This window comes from Lissotriton vulgaris, chromosome 9 (assembly GCF_964263255.1).
Source record: "Lissotriton vulgaris chromosome 9, aLisVul1.2, whole genome shotgun sequence".
Lineage (NCBI taxonomy): Eukaryota > Metazoa > Chordata > Amphibia > Caudata > Salamandridae > Lissotriton > Lissotriton vulgaris.
Genome location: NC_141697.1, coordinates 327,324,302 through 327,349,103, shown reverse-complemented (window position 1 = coordinate 327,349,103; position 24,802 = coordinate 327,324,302). Strand labels below are relative to the sequence as shown.

Genomic DNA, 24,802 nt, shown 5'->3' with positions numbered 1-24,802 from the left:
AAAGCATTATTAATTACCAAGGTAGCCAATAGGTTCTCAAAGGCAGGGAGAAAATTGGGGGATGGCTGAGGTGGTCGATAGGTTAGTACGCACGTGAGTGGGGTCTTGAAAGAAGTGGATCGCACTACCAAGCAGTCGGCTGCTGGTAAGGTGGGCGAAACCAGAGTCTGAAAGTGAAGATCCTTGTGAGTGATCATGGCTACACCGCCTCCTATTTTACTCTCGGGTCGGTCGGCGCGGAGCATGGAATAGTGGGCCGGGAGGGAGGCCAAGATATTTGGCAGAGAGTCAGGTCTGGACCAGGTTTCAGTGAGAAACAAGAGGTCCGGAGCGTTAGAATCCAAAAGATCAAATATTTCGGACTGGTGCTTGACGGCTGATCTCGTATTGAGAAGAATAGCAGAAGTGGAAGGGGGAGGGGGGACTGATGCGATGGGCATGGGAGAGGCGATGCCGAGTTTTTGGGCGTAGGACAGCGTAGCGGGATTCAACTGCCAGTTTGCTCTGAAGGAACGCAGTTGTTCAGGGGTATATACATGAGATTGCACAGAGTGTGGTGCCCCGAGTCCCGGTCGGTCGCGGACGGGCGCAGACGGGCTTGCCTTAGGCGCGCCTTCGGCGCGCAAACGTCGCGCCCGCTGCGCTCGTCCGCTGCGCGACCGGAATATGCACATGATTTATAGAGGAAAGAAATGTGCGGTAGGGGGCGTGGCCTCTTGAAAGGGGGCGTGGCCTATGTGGGCGTCGGGAATGGCGGCAATGGCGAGCTCACCGCGTCAGCGTTAGGCTCCGCTGCGCGAAGGCATTAGAAGGCTGGAGGCGCCCTTAACAGTGAAGGGGTAAGTAGTTAAAAGTAGCAAGTAATAACATTCAAATTTTTAAAAACAATCAGGCCTACTCCCGGCTTCCGCCTCAGGAGAAATCGCAATAAGGAAGGGGCTTGTAATCAGCGCCTTAAATGCGGTAGTGGGCGTCGCCTCTTGAAAAAGGGGCGTGGCCTATGTGGGCGTCGGGAATGGCGGCAATGGCGAGCTCACCGCGTCAGCTTAAGTCTCCGCTGCGCGAAGGAATTAGAAGGCTGGAGGCGCCCTGAACAGTGAAGGGGTAAGTAGTTAAAAGCAGCAAGTAATAACACTCAAATTTTTAAAAAACAATCAGGCCTACTCCCGGCTTCCACCTCAGGAGAAATCGCAATAAGGAAGGGGCTTGTAATCAGCGCCTTAAATGTGGTAGGGGTAATGAATTAATAAAATGTGGTAATAGATAAGGGAAAATATCAAACTTAATACTTACCCACAACTGAAGGCATAAACAGCTAAAGTATACCTAAAAACAACCTGGCTACCATTAACTTTTGTAAATGCACATAATGACTTGTCATCACTATGTACTGCAAAATGTCACGAAAGAACAGCGACTACATATATCACTAAGTTAAAATGCCTTATAAATTAAAAAATGCTTACCCCAGTTGCCTGTAGTACCCAAAAGGATCACATGCGCACCATAACGTTTAATCTTGCCAAATTTCATTCAAATCCGTCCAGCTGGTTTCACTCTACGCATGAGTGCAAAGTCTATGGGAAATGCATTGGTGCCCAAACGTGTTTTGGGGCCTCCCATTTTCCTTTGCACCCCCTTGACGAATCTCTGAGAAACGACATACTCCGCCAATGTAAAAAGAGGGCTAGGTCTGCAAAATGTTGTGGATGTTCGTCTAATGACCGTGATGTCATTAATGATGTAATTTGATATGTTATCAGTGATGTCATAAATAATGCCATAGAGCTTGTCATGAGGGATTTAATATATGCTCAAGCTCTGCTGAATTTCTGTTTTTTTTAGTTCAGAACTTTAATGTTGTCACTGACATATTCACGTAACTATAACGTTACTTTAACCTTTGTTTTTTTCAGTGAATATATCTATCTATCTATCCATATCAATCTATCTACACATATATATATATATATATATATATATATATATATATATATTTATATATTTATATATATATTTATATATATATTTATTTTTACTACAGAGGGGCGGTAGCTACCTTGTAGTTATTGTTAGGGTTACCAGAGATAGAAATTCCGCTGAGTTTTGGTTGCTAATAAAGTGCTCATTAGATGAAGCCAGTAGTTAATTTAAGTCAGCGGTTTCCGATACTCGCCACTGACACTTAATTGTCAGCTCTGGCTTTAGTGACAGTTTACCACACAGTGGCGCATTCTTTCTAAGTTTGAGATGAGCTCAACAAGTGTGTTTAATATGTCAAAATACATAAAAATAGCCTGAATTGTATCACTTTTCAGAGTGAGATGATATGCAATTGTGTTGGTACTGTCATCGGCATCCCTGGTAGGGGCAATGGGTGGTGCAGGCTGTAGTGGCCTCCTGAGAAGGGCCCTGGCACAAACATTTTTACAAATTAAGCACTGGACGAGGCACATTGGGTGGGATAGTCAAAGAGAAAGATTCCCAAAAAGGTTATAGAAATGTGAAGAACAGGGAAACGGTGCAGCTAATAGCAAAAGAGGAACACAGGTTCTCCTGTCATAAAGAAACATCCTAGAAGCAACCCAAATGCTCGTGAAAATACATCATACCCCGAAATTAAGTAGTCTGCATTTAATCACCCCTGATTAATGTCAAAGTGAACTCTCAGAACCGTTCTAAGGTCTGGACAAGGAGGGCAACTGCCCAGGGCTCCCATCTTTCAAATGCCTGCCCGGTAAAGCGATAGGGCAGTTGTAGTAAGTAGGTCCACGAGCAGATTAGTTTCAAGTAGGCTTTATTCAGGATTAAGAACAGCTTAACATCCACAGCAGGGAACAGCATGGATAACGAACCACTCCCTTCAGAAACCGCTATCTTCCACACGCATTCTACCATGACCTCACAGGATCTAAGAACCACAGACATGACATAAGCATGGAATACCACACACCTCCCCCCTTAAACAAAAAAAAAACAAAAAAAACAAGAACCCACAATAAAAGGAGAGAAAGAAAAACAAAAAAAAAACACTAAAAACGAACAAAATCCCTGAATTTCAGAGGAGTAGGTTTCACACGAGAACTCCTATGTGAAACACCTGAATCCTGAAAACAATTAGTGGAATCATCAGTAGAAGCACTGTCATGAAGGGGAAAACTAGAAGAACTATCATTGGAAACATTTTCATGAACAGTATTATCAGAAGCGCTAACATTGGTTGCAATGTCATGACAGGAACCTTCACTCTGAGGAGAAAGATTATCAAAAACTACATGAGTACCAGAAAAGCAAGAATCATCATTCACAACATGTGGGTGCTCAGGAAACTCCAGATTGGAATGTTGAAGTGTAGACTGAGAACAATTTGATTTGCATAAGGAAATACGTCAAAAATTCCAAACCTTACCACCCTCAACTCTCACGGCTTTGCTAAAAACCTCAGTCACAACAACAGGACTAGACCATCTAGAAACACCTTTGCAACAAGACCACCAAATTTCACACGCACAAAATCACCAACACTCAACTTAGGAGAGTTGGTTTTCTGGGAAAAATTCTGTGAAATTTTCGCTTGGTATTTGCTAACACGATCCCTAACACCTTTAAGATCCAAATCTAAATAATCACTATCCTTGGCCTTCAACCACCAGGGCATGAGCTTGGAGCCAGGTTTCCTATAACGCAACATCTCAAAAGGAGATAACCCAGTCACAGAATTAGGGGACATACGGTAAGTGAAAAGGGTAGCTTGCAAAGCTTCTCTCCATTTCAAACCACTGCGTAAAGCTAACTGACAAGACTCCTTAATGACTCTGTTAAAACGTTCAACTTGACCGTTTGCTTGAGGAAAATAATTGGAAACTCTCTTGTGAGTAATACCACAGCTGGAAAGAAAAGATGTAAAAACAACACTGACAAACTGAGGACCATTATCAGAGATAATTTCTTCAGACAAACCTTCTCTGCAGAAAACTTCATTCAAAAATTCGATAATGACATCAGAATTGACCTTCTGAACAATTTTCAATTCAGGCCACTTAAAAAAGTAGTCGACCAAAACAACAGCAAACATATCTTTGCCAGACTGATAATTAAAAGGACCAATAATGTCAATACCTAACTTACGCCAAGGGCTCTGGGCAAACTCAATGGGGGTAATGCCACCAGCAGAAATGGGCTTAACAGTTTTATCGCTCAAAGAACAGGGAGTACAGTTCCTGACCCATCTTTCAATCATAGCATCCATACTAGGCCACCAGTAAAATTCCTTAATCCTTCTCTTCGTTGTGGACATCCCCATATGCCCTTCGTGAGCAAGATTGCAAATAGACTCTCTGATATCCCTGGGAGGAACAATTTTATCAGATCTAAAAACCATGCCAAGATTTTCCATCAATTCATCCCTAACTTTAACACCTTCGATGCTGATGACGAGCTCAGCTCGTCATCAGCCACGCGGGGCGTGTGCGGATGACGAGCTGAGCTCGTCATCTAACGCGGCTTTTTGAAAAAAGCCGCGTAGCGCGAAAATTACTGCCGCAGCGATGCGGTTAAAGAAAGAGGCCAAATCGCCACACAATTTCCTCTCTTCAGGCCAACCATCCCTTAAAAAGGCTCTCATCTTCAACAAGACATCATCTAGTTGCATAGCTTGTGCCCATAAAGCTTCAGAAATCAAGTTGGAATGACCATTACCAGAAATAATGTTAACGTCACAAAGAGTAAAAGCAACATCACATTCCTCGGGGTGCACAACATTAGAGCTATCACAAACAGGAAATCGTGACATGAAATCTGCATGAACATTTAGACGTCCTGGAACATAAACAACTTCACAACGATACTCTTGCAACTTTGCAGCAAGTCTTGCTAAGCGAGCAGTAAGAATCCTACCCCCTCCCGCTGATAACATACTGACAAGGGGTTTATGATCTGTCCTCAAAGAAAATTTAGTACCCCAAAGAAATTGGCGGAAATGCTGGACCGCCCAAGTACAAGCAAGTAGCTCCTTCTCTATCGTAGAGTAATTAAACTCAGCACCACGCAGAGTCCTAGAAGCATAAGAGACAACATATTCTCCAAATTTATCTTTTTGCATCAAAACTGCACCAAGGCCAACATTGCTAGCGTCCACACACACAATACACTCTTTAGCAACAGAAAATGGTTTTAGGAAAGGAGCCTCAACAATTTTACATTTGAGAGTGTCAAAAGAAACTTGTTGGTCGTTACTCCAAACAAATTTTGCCTGTTTCTTAAGTAAAGATCGCAAAGGATGAACAATTGTTGAATAATTCTGTACAAATTTTCCATAAAATTCAGTGAGACCAAGAAAGGATAACAACTGCTCTTTGGAAGTAGGAACAGGAGCTGAGGTAATACTTTTGACATGGTTGATTTTGGGTTTGATACCATCACTAGAAATCTCATGACCCAAATACTCAACTTTAGATTGTCTAAATTTACATTTTGAAAACTTCAAAGTGAGACCTTTCTCTTGCACATTGCTTAAAACAGAATGAAGATTACAATCATGCTCATGAAAATCTTTGCCAAAGATTAAGATATCATCTTGAAACGCTATTGCACCATTACAATTCTTTAACAACTCCATCATCAAACGTTGGAAAACAGAGGCGGCACTAGCCAGCCCGAAAGGCATTCTCAAATATTGAAACATACCTTCCGGGGTAACGAATGCAGTCAATTTTTTAGAATCTTCGGGCAATTCCACCTGGTGGTATGCGCTGGCCAAATCAATTGTGGAAAATACAGTAGCACCAGATAGAGAAGAAATTAATTCGTGAATATTGGGTAGGGGATGTTTGTCAACCCAGATTTCTTGATTTAAACTGCGAAGATCAGCACATAAGCGGAGATCCCCAGAACTCTTAAGTGACAAAACAATGGGAGATACCCACGAAGAAGATTCAACAGGTTCAATCATTTTTTTTTAAATAAGGTCATCCAAAATTTCTCTAAGTTTGCCCCTATAGGCTAAAGGAACATTCCTAACCTTATGTCTAACAGAGACAGCATCATCATTCAGGATTATCTTGTGTTTAAAATTAGAATATTTTCCAAGAGTATCTTTAAACACATCAGGAAAATTAAACTTGAGGTTGTTTACAAAAACAGAATTCTCAGGAATCTTACAAGAATCAATTTCAGACAAAGAATGTACATTCAAATCCATGAAACAGACAGGAGGTTTGGAATTGGGATCAAGTTTAATTCCCAAATCACGTTGATGTGGCCACCCCAGGATAGCTACTCCTTTAGTAGCCACATACACCTTTCCCCTGGTGACTCTATCCCTGACTTGGATAGTAGCCCAAAAGAAGCCCTCGAGGTTTATCTTTTTTCCAGTGTAACCTCCAGGATGAATATCAGGTATTAGCAATTCCCTGTCTTTCCACAAATCATTGAACAACTTCAAACCAATGATAGTATACCATGAACAGGAATCTATCATTAATTCAATTGAAAGGTTGTCAATTAAAATGGGACAAGAGGGAAACTGTTTATGTTCAACCTCATCTACAGAAAGTATACAATTAAAACTATTGAGAACCTCCTCTTCTTCTTGAGAAATGTAGTTAGTTTTTTGGAGAGAACGACAAACGTTACCAAAATGTCCTTTTCTCTTGCATTTTACGCATACTCTATCCCAAGCAGGACATCCTCTGTAATTGCCAAGATGGGTAGGACTTCCACACCGATAACATGCAATGTTTCTTTTGGGAAAAAATGTGTTATCAGAAAAGTTCTTATTATCTACGAACTTCTTATCATTGTCTTTTTTGAAAACACCTTTTGAATTAGAAGACATTTGGTTTTTAACTAAAGAAACCTCAGGTTCAATAATCTGAGGTTTAGATGCAGATGCAGTACCTCGGATCTCAGATACAAATAATTCGGACTGCTCAATTCCCTTGGCAATATTAATTACTGCACTAAGAGAAGATTCAGTACCTAACCAAAGTCTCTCTTGGATTTTTTTGCTCTTAGTACGCATCATGATCTGGTCTCTGAAGACTTGTTCATAAGAAATTGTTTCAAAAGCGCAATAACAAGCTAAGGATTGTAGAGCAGAAACATGATCCTCAATGGATTCATCTTGTTTCTGTACACGAGAATAAAACTTGAACCTCTCCATAACTGTGTTGATTTTTCTACCAAAGCAAATTTTCAACTGTCTGGTAGCCTTCTCAAAAATATCAATATCTCCAGCGTCGTCAATAGGAGGAAGATTGTCAAATTCTTTGATACCAGCGCCCCCTAAACAATGTCTTAAAAGGGCTAATTTACGTTTGGCAGAACAACCATCCTTTTCAAGAACATCAACATAAGCCATAAACATTGGAAACCACAAATCCCATTCAATGTTAGGATCACCAGCAGACTGCAAAAAATGAGGAGGAGATGCAATATTTGACATTTTGCAAGAGGAAGGTAAAGTCTATCAAGTATTTCAAGTCTTTTGTTGAAATGATGGAAAAGAAATACCTTGTGACGAATGACAGGTTTTGTACCGGTGAGATAATGAGGATAATAGGCTCCAGACGCTGAGAAAAATGCGAGTGAATAAAAATACAAGATGGAGGCACGCAAATGAGGCCACCGCGTCAGACGAGGTGAGGGGTGATTCCCACAATGCCTTGCGATCTCCCACAATGCCTTGCGATGTCCCGCGAAGGTTGGAGACACATCGGTCAGAGGCGCGCGAGGAGAGAACACAGGAGTCTGGCTGAACAGCGCGCTCACCAACGGCAATGAAGATAATTCAAAATAAAGTAAGAAATAATAAAACAAGTGTTACCGATCCGATGAATGTTACCGATCCGATGATCTTGATGGAAACAATCATTAAGCTTGAATTCAACTCCAGTTGAAGTAAAAGTTCAAATCGAAGAAAAAGTGAACGTTGTTCTTCAAATCCTTGTAACCCTTGAAATCAGGAACTCCCGAAAGTCGCCAAGAAATGTGTAGTAAGTAGGTCCACGAGCAGATTAGTTTCAAGAAGGCTTTATTCAGGATTAAGAACAGCTTAACATCCACAGCAGGGAACAGCATGGATAACGAACCACTCCCTTCAGAAACCGCTATCTTCCACACGCATTCTAACATGACCTCACAGGTTCTAAGAACCACAGACATGACATAAGCATGGAATACCACAGCAGTCAAAAGCCCTCTTGTAATCTACCTTAGCAGCAGCTTACTGTGTATGCCCAACCTTAACTCTCGCAATCTGAGGCAGTGGGTTGTAATTACAATCAAAAATAGCCTTTCTGTTCTAGGTCTTTCGCCTTGCTTCACATCGCATCTTCTAATTCACCCTTCTCTCTTTACCTCTCTTTCCCTACCTATCTCCATGTTCTTTTCCCCTCTTTCACAGCTCTCTCTTTCTCGCCCAATTCTACCTCACCACTCTCAATACATCACTCATGATGTCTCTCTCACCACCTCACCTCTCTCTACCGCTGTCTGTGTCAATCTCTACAACTCTACCTCTTAAATCCCTCTCTGTGTTTAACCTCTCCTCTCCTCCCTGCCTCACCCGCTCACCTCTGTTTTTTGACTTCATCTCTTTTCACTCTAAATATAATTTTCTTTCTACCATACAACCCTTTTTTATCTTTCCTTCAGCCTCACTACTCTCTTTACCTGACCTGCCTTTATAAACTCTTCTCATTTGAACCCTCTCTGGCTTACCACTCTCTTTCTGCCGTGCATAGCTATACCTTTTTCACTGTCTCACCTATCAGTGTATCTCTACCTCTACCTCACCTCTCTTTCTATTTTATCATTCTCTGGCTTACCCCTCAGTGCACCCATCCCTCTCACCCTCTCTCTCTACATTCTAGTCTTGCTCTCTGTCTTACTTTGCACTTATCTCCACCACTCTCTCTTCATATCTCTTTATGTTTCACCACTCTGTATCACTCTGTTTCTTTTCACCTTTCTCTTTATCTTATGTCTTCTCTTACCTCACCTATCTCTCTACCACAACTCTCTCTCTAACTTTCCTTTCCCTCTACATCGCTTCCGGTGCTACACTGCTCGCTCTCTCCAATATCTCCCATCCCCAGTAGAATGGCATTTTTGTAAAATATAATATTTATGCAAGACTTTCTTATTGTATATCATATTGTGACATACAACCACATCCAAGCAGCTTGACCTGTCACTTTTTTTGCCTGCCCCTTTCTGAAACGTAGAAATATAATTCTATATTTTTTGCAACACTTGGGCTTGAATTAGCTCAAATTTGCTCTGAACAGGGGGGCCAAATCTTTATCTTGCTCAGGGTTCCGAAAATGCTTAAGATGGCTTACAGAACTTTCCATACCATAAGTATGTGTTATGTTTACAGTCTTTGGGAGAGATTTACTAACTTTTCACGTAGCACATTGCAGCAGCCGCAAATGTGCTCTGCGCTATGTGAAAAGGAAAGTGGATGAGAGGGCCCTATTTACTTAACCGCATGCGCGCTAGCGGGTTTTCCCGCTGTGCGCTGAAATTTGAAAATCGCGGGTTACGTGACAAAGCCAGCTCATCATGCGCGCAGCGCAGGTAACGCCCATGACGAGCTGGCTTTGTCACCAGCATCGAAGGGGTTATATAAGGCACTCTCCTCCCCTCTCACTGGCGCTGGTGCTGAAATCAGCTGCGATGCTCCATGGAGACACCTTTGTACCATGGTGCAAGGGTGTCTCCATAGAGTCTAGCATAGGTTTTGTACTGCAAAGGTAACCCTTCCAGTCCAAAATACTATGCTGAGACTCACTTCAAAGCTTTTCCCTCTTTGTGTACGTGCTTCTCTTCAACATCTACATAGCCCCCTCGCTGCCATCCACAGACAGCATGGACTCAGCATAGTATCTGATGCTGACGGCACCCAGCTCATCCTGTCACTCATGATCAAACCAACACCACCAAATTCAGCTTCCAGGAAGTAATGAGAGACGCCGCATCCTGGATGGCCTGTCTCAAGCTCAACTCAGAGAAAACAGAAGTCCTTGTCCTCTGACCCACCCCTCAGCATGGGACAACACCTGGTGGCCCTCCGCTCTCGGCAGTCCCCCTAATCTCACAGACCATGCCCAGAACCTTGGCATCATACTCGTCTCCTCCCTCACCATGACCCGACAGATCAACGCCGACCTCCTCCTTATGCTTCAACATCCTCCGCATCCTTCGCAAGACCTTCAAGTGGATCCCCCCGAATCCAGAAAGACCATCACCCACAAACTCATAACCAGCAGACTGGACTACAGAAACGCCCTCTACACCGGAATCAACAAATCACTGCTCCAGAAACTCCATACCATCCAGAACACCGCTGCCAGGCTCGTCCTTGGCATCCCACGACATAAACACATCACCCAGCACCTACAAGACCTCCACTGGAAGAGAGTTACCTTCAAGCTACTCACTAACGCCTACAAATCCCTTCACAACACCAGAGCTTATTATCTCAATGAAAGAGTCTCCGTGCATGCACCCAAGAGAAAACTCCAGTCAGCTGACTTCGCCCACGCCAAAACCCAGCCTACTCCTACATAACGGCAAAGACCAGGAACAAACTCCTGCGCAACATGAGATTTTCCCGCACTCTGCACACCTTCAGGAAAAGCCTCAAGACCTGGCTCTTTGGCTGATTTGGAGCCGCACGGCCTTTCCCCCCCAGCGCCATGAGACCCTCACGGGTGAGTAGCGCGCTTCACAAAATCCTGATTTATTGAAGACTCAAAAGGGCTTTTTTGGGATTAGCCACACTAGTGGCTAAAGGGATATTGCTCATACCTGGAAACTGCCAGAGCACCCCGTCATTGGAAGTATGGAAGTGAGGGGTGGGCTGGTGTGCCCACCAGAAAAACACAATTTAAGAGGCACGGGATGTTGACGTTTGATGATGCATGTACTATGTCTGCATATCTGATGCCTAATGTGGTGGTGCTGATTGATTGTTGGTAGGTGATGCTGAAAACGAATAAAAACTGGTTATTAAAATAAATAATTACAGTTACATTTTAAGAGCGAGAGTCCGCTTTTTCAGCAGATGGTGCCGCCTCCTTTGCAAATACACTTTCAAATATTCTTCTCTGACATGATAAAGACTTACCGAGCCCTTATTTGTGGAAGCCTCGCCAGTTCCATGATTGTGAAGGCCAGTTGGTTGGCTGTGGTCTCCTGACCTGTGTGATTTAAAACATTCAATCCATTCATTAGTGGGATTTTTTCAGATGGAAAAATTTCCCACATAGTAAAAACAGTGTTCTTTGATAACAAAAAAAAGTTAAAGATTAGCTTGTAGCACAATTTAGGCGATCTATCTTTTTTTAAAAGCCCAAACATCAATGATAATGTCATTGCTTTTTACTTAGTCACTAGGGGAACGACTATTGCATTATTTCTCTTAGAAAATGTGCCATGTAGCAGGAAGATAAAATAAATAATGCATGTCCTTGCTCTGCCAAAGAGTGCTTCTTTTGCTGTACATGCAAGGCAAAGTGCCCACCAGTTTAAGACTGGCATAGTGACCTTCTTTCATGCAAAATGGTGTTTTATTGGCATCATCTTGTAATCTAAGCTACTCAAGAGGCACACATTCATAGCAAACTGAGAATATTCATTGCAAATATTTGTTTATGTAAAAAAGTTATTATGAGGAATGCAGGTGAAAGTGAATATGAAGTGCTCCCTCCTTTCTAGAGTTCCCTCACGGAAGGCACCCCAACTAGGATGGTCTCCCCAGCACTTGGTTGCCTTGATAATGGACCAGGAGGGGACAGCCAGTAGACAAGCACAGAACAAGTCTCCATGTTTCAGTTCGGGAATGTTAATCTTCCAAACTGGCTAGTCCTGTAGGCAAAGACACTTTGACTCTGTATTACTTTCATCACTGTTGACATCAATCTCCCAGGTTACAACACATGCCATTCATCTACCTACCAAACCAAGCTCCTGCTCCTGGTGAGAGAAACTGGAGTTGCTAGAATCGTGGATTGGTGGCTGAAGCCTCCAAATCCTGGAGCTTGAGCGCCACTCCCCTCAGTGCCTCAGAAATGGTGTTTGCATACACAGAGAATCTGGATTTCATTAAAGACAACAGAGGCTAACATTATGCAATAACCTTATACTGCTGCCCGACATACAGCCCTTTAAAGAACGTAAAATACATAATAAACAAAACATTTCAGTTTTAGAACATTCAAGACAGTATATAACTCCATGTCACTAAGTATAGTCTTCTTTTAGGTTGCAATGAAAACCAAAGATGCTCCTTGGCTTGACTGGAAATAATTCTTCCTGCAAAGAACTATCTGACAGAGAAAAGAAACCAAGTAATACCACAAAACACCTCTTTCAGAAGTCAATAAATATTTACCTCAGAAAAGAAAATGAAGTTAATAATACAATCACAATAAATCATTGTTCGCAACCTTAATTATACATGTAAAATTAAACCAAATGGGAGTGGTGGGTGGAATAATGTTGGTCTCTGTTGTCTTTAAACAAATCACGATTCTCTCTGTATTCAAACTGGAGAATCACCATTTCAATAAAATACCGAGGCTACCATTATGCATGTTTATAGCTCCCCGACACCATACTACTCACATTCTCCACTGGTTTAAGATAAAAGCTCGGAAATGTGCTAGCACTTAACCAGTATGCCGTTTTCAGAATGTCTACAAGTGTACCACCTGCCCAAAACACTTTACTGGACACCACCCCTAGAAGAGTGTGCCCTGAACTTGGATAAATCAATTCCTGTCTCAAATATTACTGCTCTTATCTACAGTGAAATAGTTGCTGTTTAAACTGCCCCATAGGGTTTTACATAGGAAATTAACACCTGATCCTCACCATCTGGTATAAATTCCAGCATTCTTTGCTCATAAACCCTCATGCAACTCACAACACACAATTTCTTGCAATCATTGAAAAAGGGATACAATATGTTTTCAGACATGGTTTTAGTCCTTTTCCAAATCTAAAGTAGACCCCATCCGGGGATTCAAACGTATTGAAAACTTCTAATGCCTTAATATCAGAGACTCTTCTAAAAGAGATTAGACAGAGTAGAGTTGCTAACTTCTGCAATATTTGTCTACTAGAAAGATAGGAATTATCAGGCCAGGAGACAAAAAAGATTAACATTCCACAGAGAATATATGATGGGAACTGCTGAATTGCTATGACGTTATTGGAAAAGGATTAATAAAATCTGTTTTAGAAAAAACATTCTACACAGAATCATACCTAGCCCTAAGTGGTTGCCTAAGTCTTATCCCCATCATCACTCAGCAAACTAAAGGATCACTACCATCAGCAAAGTCATTTACCAAGAAATGTCCTGCCGAAACACTAGATCTGTAACAGTTAACTGTTCTACAAAGACCAGCCTGATTTGAACAACTCAGCAAGTTAGTTTGCCACTTCTACTGCAGGAGCCTCCACAGGATCCAAATTCCTCTGCAAGCACCAACTACACCACTTCCTCTATACTCCTGTGTATCTTTTCCTATGACCTGGTGCCGATGACTTATCAAATAGATTCTTAGCCTCTCCTGAGTGGCCAGAGTATCTACCAGATCTCCTGAAATCCTTGAAACAAGAAGGTTCAAGTTTCCTTCGACCACTAAAGGGTGCTCCTATCCTTCCTGCCCTTCCAAAAGGCTTGGACTCCCTAGATTCAAAAAGGGGACCCTCCTACTGCTGGTTCCATTACTCGAGGGTACCAAGCTTTCAGTCGCTGGTGCCCCTCAAGAATCTTGAGTTCCAATCTGCTTGCTTGTTTTGATGACCTGGGATAAACTCTGCTTTGAAGAGAATTTTATGATCCCGACAAAAATACTAAATGCCCTCGCTAGGTCTGCAAGTTGTTTCGATCTTGCTCCCCCTAGAGGATTGATCTAGGATACAGCTGTTAAATTGTCCATCTAGATCAATACCTCGCTGTTTGCTAAAATAGACCTGACACTCAAAGCATTCAGCCCTGCTAATATCTCCAAACAATTTATGTGTAAGGATAGCTACTCCTTGCATCATTTCTCCCCAGTTTCTATCTCTCCTTATCTTGCTCCCCAACCAAGGTTGCTAACATCTGACTCTACAGTAAATTCTGGAACATTCCCAAATATTGCTTTGCCGTTCCAGCTCTCCAGGTTGTTCAACCACCAATGTAGGTCCTTTCGAGCCTCCTGGGACAGGGGAATTACATCTGCATACCAAAGACCTTTCCTCAAACCCAGGGCCCTGTAACACAAAGGGCCTGGGGAAAAGGCCTGAATGGAGGATGACATGTTCTGGCACTCTTGCTAGACCCTCAAAGTCACCACTTCCTTCGCTAGAACGTGGGCTATCTCCTTCTTGATCTTTGCCATTTGTTTCCGAGAGAGACAAAGCTGGGTCCAATTGGTATCACCCTGAAATTACAGAAATTCTAAAATCTACTAGGAGTCATAATTTGATTCTCCACATTTATAATGAACCCTAAGGCCTTTAAGAGACAAGTTGACCACTTCATGAGCTTCAACTGTTCCCCCCTGATTCTGAGATATCAGTAACATTTCGTCTAGATAAATCATTAAACACACTCTCCTCTTTTTCAAGAAAATAACTACAGGACGCAGTACCTTTGTGAAACACCAAGGGGCTGATGACAGACCAAAGGTAAGACAGGAGACCTGCTACAAAATACCTCTCCAGCTGAACTTTAAATACTTCTGTGACTCTAGGTCAATGGGAATTGTGAAGAAGGCGTCTTTCAGATCCAACTTCACATGCTAGTCTTTGTCATGTAAAATGTCTCGCAGAGGATGGATCTCCACCATCTTGAAGTGCCTGTAAATCAAAAACCTGTTTAATTCCTTCAAGTTTATTACAGGTTGCCAATCCTTGTCCTTTTTCTTCACTAGGAAAACAGTATTTACAAAACTGCTTTCCCAGTCTGTGACCTTGCAAATTGCCCCCTTGAGCAACATTTGGGTAATTTCTGTATCTACCAGTGCAATTTGCTCCTGATCTAAGGACGACTCCATTGGCTGACACCTTTGGTAAAGAACCTGGCAGAAAACTATTTTGAAACCCCTCACAGTTTGTTATACCCAACAATCCTTCATTATGCTAGACAAATTTTGAGTGAAAAAATATAACCTTTCCCCTACCTTTGTGTGGGAAGAAACCAATTAAGGAGTTGGAACTTACCTTGATCTACGGCTCTATGGAATCTGCCCCTGCTGCCTTGTAAGCAAGGGGCTCACCCTCTCTGCAGTAAGAATCTACTGCTTGAACGGACGTTCCCTCCTTATCCCCGCTGGTATTGTTGGTAATACTGGGCCCTTTATATCCCGCAGCTAACAGCAAGGCCCTTCCTGTCAGCCCTTCCAAAAATTATATTGTTGAACATCCGTCTCATGTTGGATTGGGCCTTACTAAAGGCAGTAAATGTTGAAATGTATTTGCCTAGACTTTTAATAAAACTCTCCCCAAACACAAGTCCATTAGGATTGCCCAACTTCAAATTAGTCCTCATCAGGATGGCTCTTCTTCTTTCAGCTATTAGCCCAGCATTGGCATTACCAGCATTGGCATCCAGCCCCTGAATAGTTCAACATCAACGGGCATGACCTTAAAAGAAGCTTCCTTAGCCATATCAAGGAGTCTGGCCAGAGGACCCAGAGTATCCAACAATCTATCTTGACACTGCTTAAAGCAGTGCTCTAGGCCCTTCCTAGGATCTTTTCCTGACTTGAAACAAATAGTCAATAGCTCTGAGTCCAGATTAGGTGTTATTCCTGATTTGTTATCTAAGAATGGTCTCAGGCATTTATCCCTCATTAGATTCCACGTCTCCTTATCGAGTGGCCTACAGATCCAGAACTTAATAAAGGAGGTCACGTGGCCCTAAGACCACCAATGTGATCCCCTTGAGTGAGTAATGTGGGTAGCGTTAAACATTTCCACACCCGGAGGATCTTTGATAGCCATCGAAGTTGAAAGTTGGTCCAAATCCTCATTGAGGAAATCAGTCTTAATCATCTCCTGTGGATCGAAAACATATTAGTCACCTTGTTCTCTACCTCATTATCATATATAACGCCATCATTAGTATTAATACTGCGGTCATCTGGCCATGAAGCCTACTCATTCTATTTGTGCCGTGAGGGCACCCAGATCAACTGCGCGAACATGGTTGCTCCTGCTAATCGTACTGCTATGGACACCATGTTCTGTTGTAGCGCTCATGGTACCCAATATGTGTTTCTCACCTATAGGGTGTTTGGATTTTTTAATTGCCTTACCTCCTTTTTTAATAACCAAAAGGGTCCCTCTTCAGAAAAGGAGAAAAAAATCCTCGTCCCATCACCTGCTGGCCCATCTCACCTCTATCGCTCCAGACGGACACACTGTCTCCTTGGGGCCTCGACCTGCACTCTGGCTGCTGCTCCCTCTAACCTGCAGCAGGATCTTCACTGTGGCCCTGGCACAGTGTTAGCAGTCCGACCCAGCAACACCTCTCTGGCCTCCTCTCCAGCAAGTCTCAATGAGGAAAAGTCCTCTGGCTTTGGGTCCTCCAGCATGTATCTTCCTGGTGATGAGGTGGGGGGCATGGCGTTATAAACCACAAGCTTCACTATGGGCTAGGCCGCTAGCAGCCTGACCCATTCACACCTCTCCCACCTACCAGGTCCTGAAGGGGCAAAGTCTTTTTTCACATCGGGCCCTCCGGCGTGTACCTCTCCGGCGATGAGATGAGGGGCATGATGCCAATAACCACGGGCTCCACGTCCCTGCAAGGTTGCCTGGGCTGCTGCGACTCCCCTGCGCATCCGCTCGTAAGCGGCCTCCGTTCGCTCACCAGAGCGCCACACCCAGCAGTTGTTGGATTCCTGGGGAGGGGAAGAGGGATATTCCCCCCCCCTTCCAACAGCAAGTTTTCGGGGCTGCCGCTCATGCCCCAGCTCGCCTCCACTCCTACCTCGACATCTTCTAGACGATCACCGCAGGGTGGGCTCAGCACCCACTCCTCTGTCTCACCAGGGGCACCGGCAAGATTCCCCGGGAGCCAAGTCGCTCACCAGAGCACCACACCCTAGCAGGTGTTGAATTTCTGGGCAGGGGAAGAGGGATAGTCGCCCCCTTCTAGCAGTAAGTTTTCAGTGTTGCTGCTCAGACTCGCCGCACCATATGCCCCAGGCCGCCCCCACTCCTACCTCAGCTTCTTCTCGGCGAGCACTGCAGGATGGGTCCAGCACCCACTTCTCCGCCCCACCAGGGAAAGGTGGGGATCCCCCATGAGCTAAGTCTGCCAAACCATGCAGGTGGTCCCCGCGGATGCAGATGGATTGATCGTGTCACGGCAGCAGCTCAAAGAAGCTCGTCCGCTATCTTCAGCTACCAAGTCACGCCCCCAACTTTCATAAATGTTAAGCACATACATGTTTAATATTGTTTAGAAGTTACTACTCAATAACGGTTATGCTACGCTAAAAGGATTTAGGCAGACATTCACCGGGGAAAGCAACAAAGAAAGGAATCTGCTCCATTTACTTAGACTTACAGAGCCAAACAGCTAACAAAGGGGATCACCTATAGTTAATAGCAAGCTGAGATAGATGCTACACAAACATGCACAAACTACACCAACTCCAGTTGCCAGTGTACTCCCCTGTCTGGGTTCAGTCCCTTGCAGCCTACATCCTGCACAGACCTCAGATGCCTTGTTTTCCAAGAAACAACAAAATGGATTTAGAGTGGAAGAATGCAGAAGGTTTTTGAAAGGGTTGAACTTGAAGATTTTCCACTGAAACATTCATTTGCATTACAAGGGCACAGTGGTTTGTATAGGACAGTGGATTCATCAATTTACCAAGGGAAAATGTAGGCAATATCCATTCAAAGGATGTGCACCGAACCGAGAATCCCTCTCCCCAGAATAGATGCTTCCCTGTTTTCTGAATCTCCTGAATAGTCTCTTGAACGACCCTAGTGCCCTCACTAGGGACCTGGCCTCACTAGCCAATGAAACACTGAGCATCAGACTCGGTTTCATTTTCCATGATCAGTCACTTCCTGAGGTTAAGCTATCAATGGTGCCTCCATGAAGCCATGGGCACAATTAGGGTTGCAATTCAACGGGGAGCGACCTGGCAGGCAGAGGGCTCTAGATAGAAGTCCATGAAACACATCCTTCAGCACCAGCAGAAAGATCTCCAGACACCTCACAACCCTGCCTAAACCAGACAAATCCACAAAAATTGTGATGTAGAAGCTTTAGTTACTACAACCTGGCCAATGCTGGGCTACAACGAGCAATGCGACAAATTATGATGATGCAGTCCCACCAGGAACATCAGTGTCTACAAGGGACCACCCTTGCAACCCAATTAAACACACTGATCAGGTTGTCTACCTTGCTCGTTCCAATTTCTCTGACTGAAAATTCAGTTGGTGTATATCCAATATATATTTTAGGTACACATGTTATCACAGAATTAAATAAAAGTAAGAGTCTCTTCCTGCAAAGCGAATCCCTTCACATAGTTGCAGACCTTCCTATACAACCCATTCTCAACCCACTGCCAATATTTAAACTTCCACATTGCTAGAAGATGCCGTTATTTAATCAGAACAAAGCCAACGTAGGATGAAGCCAATTACTTCCAATAACAATTTAATATGGATCAAGCACGAGAGTGGGAACAATAGGGAAATTCAAAACCCTATGTACTGCTCCCAACACCTAACAAGATGGCCGCCAAGCCATATTCTGGCTCTATACAGAAGGGGTTTAAGCAAGGTCTGTTCCTCTTTGGCCAGACCACAATCGAAGGGGAGTAGAGAGTATGCCATAAGACCAATTTAGTGTCTTTAAACAAATTAAAGCTTTACCTAACTGCAAGAGTATTATAAGCATGAACTCACCACATTAATACAACATACAGTGATCCCTCTGTATCTTTTGCTAAAATTCAAAATCCTATCACTATTATGGATACAAATTAGCTTCCTTGGGCAATTGGCATCCCACCATAGGGGGACTTACTACAGGTACCCAGATAATCAAAAGCATTTACCTTTTCAAGAAGGTAGCGCCAGAAGTACAAACAGTAGGAATATTAATTTCTGAATTGCAATTCACGCCGAAACGCAATCGAGAAATCGGTATTCTTAATTTATGAAACTCATTGAGTTTTATTTGGGGATTCCTAGTGGGTAGCAAATCAACCTACCTCGTGATTATTAATGAGATAGATAGCAGTTTGTGATTAGGAATCACATCCATCACAGGGATGTTGGCCTCATGACGAGCTGAGCTCGTCATCAGCATCGAAAGGGTTAAAAAGAAAAATATAAAACCTTGAAGCTTCAATTTTTAAGGGTCGACAGTGGTCTGTGGGACCACTGCCTGCTCTTAAAAAGTTTATTTATTTACATTTTCAAAGGGGAGGCGGGACCCCTTCCCCTTTGAAAATGGGTCACCATCAGTTTTAAACTGTTGGTAAAGTATTTCTGTTTTGTGACCAGACTTTGGTCGCAAAACAGTAATTCATACCATACCGATTCGTTAGTTGAAAGGGACAACCAAAACACGCACCTTCCAAATACCAAATCACAAATGCAAAATGTGATTCAGTACCAAGTTACTGAATCGCATTTTGTACATTTCAAAAAGGAATATTCCATTCGCTAGTGACCTGATTTTGCTGACCGGAAAAATGCTTGATATATCTGGCCCATACCTCTTAGTTTAAACTCGCTGCAAAAACTTTTCAGTGATGTATGATCATTGCCTTCACTTGAGCAACATTAAATATCAGTAACCCGACATTACACTACTTTGCAAAGGTAGTCAGCACCCCTGGAGGTGTTTGGAACACTAAAACAAATTGCGGGAAATAAAAACAAATCCTAATATTTTCGCTAATAGGTTTTGTGGAATAAGTTTGGATTTTGACCCCCTCCTCGAGCATTTATTTATTGTATTTATTGATGTATTTTGTATTGTGCTAATACCACTGTGCAGCCTTTTTCAGGAGAGTAGCCTCTTAAGATAGGACTCCACCTCGTTACTCTTATGATAAGTCTCATAGCCGTAAGGCTCTGCTCTGTATATCACCTTTGTGTCCAACATGCTTGATAACTCATTTAGTGACAACATGTAGCTCAGATGCCGAGCAGCTTTGAAGCACCTTTCACTATAAAGTACTATATGAAATATTAGAACATTGGAATGTTGGGAGCTCCATTGCAGACACTATATGAAAAAATATAATCAGACCAACACATAATATTTATTAAATCAGCCTCATCTATTACCTGCTATGAAGAAGGTGATAAAATTATCCAGCATCAGTTCATCGTCGTAGTTTCCTTCTTCCTCTAAATTAAAAGGCAGATGTGGAAAAAAGTAAATTATAGGTGCAATTAGTTACTGGAGTTCCAAGCTGTACAACAGGTATATTGAATCACATTAGCACTTGGTCCCAAAGGCGGAGGCTCAACATTAGCTACAATTTTTATGGCATTCTAAACTCAAAAACGGACGTGACGTAACAGGGTTACCTGTTTCCCTTGTCTGGCATTGGGGAGTGAGCTTGTGCTGACAGATGTTAATTAAAAGTTATTTCGTTCAAATCTCATATTTGTCCATTTTCTCAGTATAGGGCACTGGATTCAGTTAATGCCCTCAACCTTATGGTGTTAAAATAAGTTATTGTCCGCAGGATAGGGCAATAAAATTCTTATTGGCAGCATGCAGTAGGGCATTACCGGCTACGTAATGCTTCTTCCACTCACATAATCCAAGGGAACAATAAAAAGTACAGACTAAAATAATAACGACCAGCTCTACTGCTCAGTCCTCGTGCTTACTGCTTTGCCTCCTAAAGATGTGGTTCTTAACCTGGAATTCAACATACCCTAACGAGGGTGTCCACCATTGTTTGGAAAATGAAATAACATTAGCAGATTAATAAACTATGCATGTATGAAAAAGAAGATTTGAACATTTTAAAAATACTATGCAATTGTGAAGGCATTGGACATTGGATCCTAGATATTAAGTTGATATCCTTAGCTTGATTGTTGGGACCGGCGAAAGTACAACAAACAGATTCCAGTATGGACCATTGGTGGCCTCAATTGAAGCATTTAGAAGAGAGAGTAAATGGAATAGACAAAGTAAAATGCTAAAGGTTAGCCCATTGATTCATCTTTTAGAAATAAAAACATTTTTCAAAGCTCCAACCTTCCCATTAAACTTTCGATTTTTAATTTTGTTTGTAAATTAAAACCTTCATATTTGTGTGTATTTGTTTGATGTATGCTTGTTTCTTTTTTGTGTGTATTGTTTTGACATTCAAATAGTATAAACTGCCTAGGAAAGGCTTCCCAGCTTCCAGCAGTGATTCAGTGGGGGTCCACAGACCTCAAAAGGTCAAGAAATTCTGCCCAAGAGCTTATACATTTATCACCCCACCCAGCTTCCATTTTGTTTCAGGAGGTGAAACTTGTTGGGCTTTAGATGGAGAAAAAAGCTCTGAAAATACCAGGACATTCTCAGTTTAAGATGGTATGGACTATGCCCAATTTTAGAGGAAAAAACCCTAATAAGTGCTAATTATTGCATATGATATGTAACATAACTCACACTAACATTATTTATCAGACGAGATACATACCACAAATTATACATTGAGGGCCTTAACCACAAATGCCCTCACACATCACAAAACATGTTCGGTATACTTACCAGCACTTTTCAAGATCCTCGTCAGGATATCTTGTGGGACCTCTTCTCCGTTCAGAACAGCCTGTTTCCTCTTCTGGATACATTCTTTACCTGTTTGGCGCAGAAACGCTGCAGCTTCCTTCACCTTATGCACAAAACGCCAATACTGAGGCAGGTGCTGGGGGAGTCGGAAAGGCATTCTGTTAGAAATTGGGTTACTGGTTGCCAAGGGTGTGAGACCCTTAATCCTAGTCAGGGTAAGACACAAGCAACCCCAAATTAACCTGTGCTCAACCCCCTGGTAGCTTGGCACAGAGCAGTCAGGCTTAACTTGGAGGCAATGCGTAAAGCATTCGTGCAACACTTCAAATAGTAAACCAGTGAAAACACCACACAAAAAGATCGCTCCCAAACCAGATTAGAAAAATAGAGCAAAAGTTAATAAATGAAACAAGGCTAAAACGACAAAGATCCAATCAGTAGAACGGTAGTTATGCATTTTTTAAAAATAAACTGTAAAATAGCGGCTAAAACATGAAGCGCCAACCGGCGATATCTGGTCACACTGGACCAAGTCAAAGTCCAAAGTTGAGGCTGTCTGCGATGGAGCAAGTTGCAGTCTAAGATTAGGCCGGCTGAAGTTTTACCTTCTCAAGTTCTGTGCCAAGACGCCCTTTCGTTGCTGAAGGAAGACGTCTGGAGGAAGAAGAGTGCTGCTGGCAGTGGTCGGTGTGGCACGAGTAGCAGGTCGGGAATCACAGACAGGCGGGCTGGTACTTTCCGTTGGCTGTCCTCCGCGGGCGAATGATGATTGATGTGCATAGAGACAAGCTTGCAGCCGCTTGCGCTGATTTTAGGTGGGAACAGTGTGCTTCCAGTACGAATGGGCCCGTTCATGGTCACGAAAAGCCCAAAGGCTTGAAGTAATGAGCTCAAAAGCCACACTGAGGGTCCAGGACCTGAGAGGCACCTCTTGGGGGTCAGGGAATTGATGAAGATGGGACATGGGGCTGTTGGGGAGCGTGTTATGTCCCTCATATGACCATATGTCCAGAGAATTCTCGCAATTCCCTTGTAGCCTCAATTTCCTGTCTCACGTCCATACCCCTACCCACATCCACGGCCACACCTTGGACCAGGTCTGGTCGCTTAATTGCCCCGTTTCTACACCTGTTGTTACCCCATGTGCCTGGTCCGATCACTCTCTAGTTTCTTTCTTCTTTCACCCTAGTCTCACTAAAAGACCTCCTCTCCCTAGGAACACCTGGGTGCGCAATTGGAACCATGTCGACATGACCTCCCTTTGCTCTTCTCTATCCGCCTCAACCCCTAACATTGAAGATCTTCCCTCCTCCGTCCAAGCGGACACTATCAACAAATGGCTCGCCAGAGGGTGCGACCAAGTAGCCCCTCTGAGACGCGTCAATGCCAGGCGCGCCAATGACGCAAACCGGTGGTTTAATGATGAACTCAAAGAGAGGAAACTTGCAGTACGGCAGGCAGAACGCGCCTGGAGACGCGCCTACTGCCCCACACTCAAACTGCAATACACCTCACTTCTCAACCAATACAAGAAAGCCATTCTTTCCGCCAAGACTAATTATTTCTCTTCGAAAATCCTGTCTGCCGAAAACCAACCGAGAGAAATCTTCTCTATTGTACAGGACCTAGCCTTCTCCGACAGAGTTACCCTCAAACCTTCCCCTTCCCAGGCCCTCTGCGACTCTCTCAATGATTATTTCATTGAGAAAATTACTACAATTAAGTCTAATATTCCACCCCCTTCCCCCTCTTTCTCCGATCCTCAGCCCCCGCTCAACCGGTTATACCTCTATCAAATACCTCCCCTGACCAGGGAGATGTTTCTGTCCCTACTTCAAAGGGTCAAGTCAGGATCCCCCTCTGACATCTGCCCTGCACGCATTCTAAGACAAATCTATTTGGCTTGCCCCCTGCCCCCTCTTACCTTTCTCAATGGCTCCCTTGCTCAGGGCATTGTTCCACAGCCACACAAATCTGCTACTATAATCCCTATCTTGAAGAAACTTGGTGCTGACCCCACCTCTATGGCAAATTATCGCCCCATTTCCCTCCTTCCCTTCTTAGGTAAAATACTAGAGCGACATGTCACTAAAGTGCTCAGTGCCTTTGCTGAGGTAAATGGCAGTTTAGCCCCGTGTCAGGCAGGCTTTCGCCCCGGGCACTCTACGGAGTCAGCAGTTCTCTCCGTTATGGACAAACTCAGAGAGGGATTGGACACCAATCTACCCCAGGCTCTGGTCCTTCTTGATTTATCCGCCGCCTTTGACACGGTTGACCACTCCATCCTTCTCACCCGTATCAGGGCGGCTGGCATCAGGGGATCTGCTCTGGTCTGGCTCTCTTCTTTCCTGAAGGACCGCACTCAGGCCGTCCATTTGGCTGATTTTTCTGCACCCCCCGTAAGGTTCAATGTGGCGTACCGCAAGGTTCCTCCCTGTCCCCCCTTCTGTTTAATTTATACATCTTTCCTCTTGTTTTCGCACTACAGCAAATGGAGGTCACGGTTTACAACTACGCCGACGACCACCAGCTTATCTTCAATCTGTCTTCTTCCTCAGACTCCATTCACAATTTCCAATCTGTTATGATTTTCATCAGGGACTGGATGAACTACAACCACCTGAAGTTAAACCCAGATAAAACCGAATTGGTCCTTACAGGTGGTTGCTCCAGTCCCTGGAACTCTTCATTTTGGCCTTCTTCCCTGGGTTCTCCTCCCCCTCCTTCTTCCTCAGTGAAGACCTTAGGGATAAAATTGAATGATCACCTCACCCTGCACTCCCAGATTAGCTCAGTTGTTTCATCCTGTTTTCTGACTCTCCGCACTGGTGTGCACCTGTTTCAACGCATTTTTTACAACGCACTACCGTTACAACGCATCTATTACAACGCAGGTACTGTTACAACTCATGTTTTTACAACGCATTTTTTTACAACGCAGGTACCTTTACAACGCATACCATTACAACGTAAGTATTGGTAAGTATATAGTTATATTTTAAATGT

The 24,802-nt window shown here is 43.4% G+C and overlaps 1 protein-coding gene across 1 annotated transcript in view; it reads right to left on the bottom strand.

Moving 5' to 3' along the window:
- The window catches only part of LOC147690066 (cholesterol 24-hydroxylase-like), a 223,272-nt gene that overhangs the window by 41,217 nt on the left and 157,253 nt on the right, over window positions 1-24,802 (bottom strand). The window contains exons 8-10 of the mRNA XM_086937628.1: window positions 21,776-21,932; window positions 20,341-20,403; window positions 11,135-11,207 (exon numbers count right to left, since the gene is read on the bottom strand). Of these exons, the coding sequence (XP_086793754.1) occupies window positions 11,135-11,207; window positions 20,341-20,403; window positions 21,776-21,932 (293 nt within the window). The remainder of the gene's footprint in view (window positions 1-11,134; window positions 11,208-20,340; window positions 20,404-21,775; window positions 21,933-24,802) is intronic.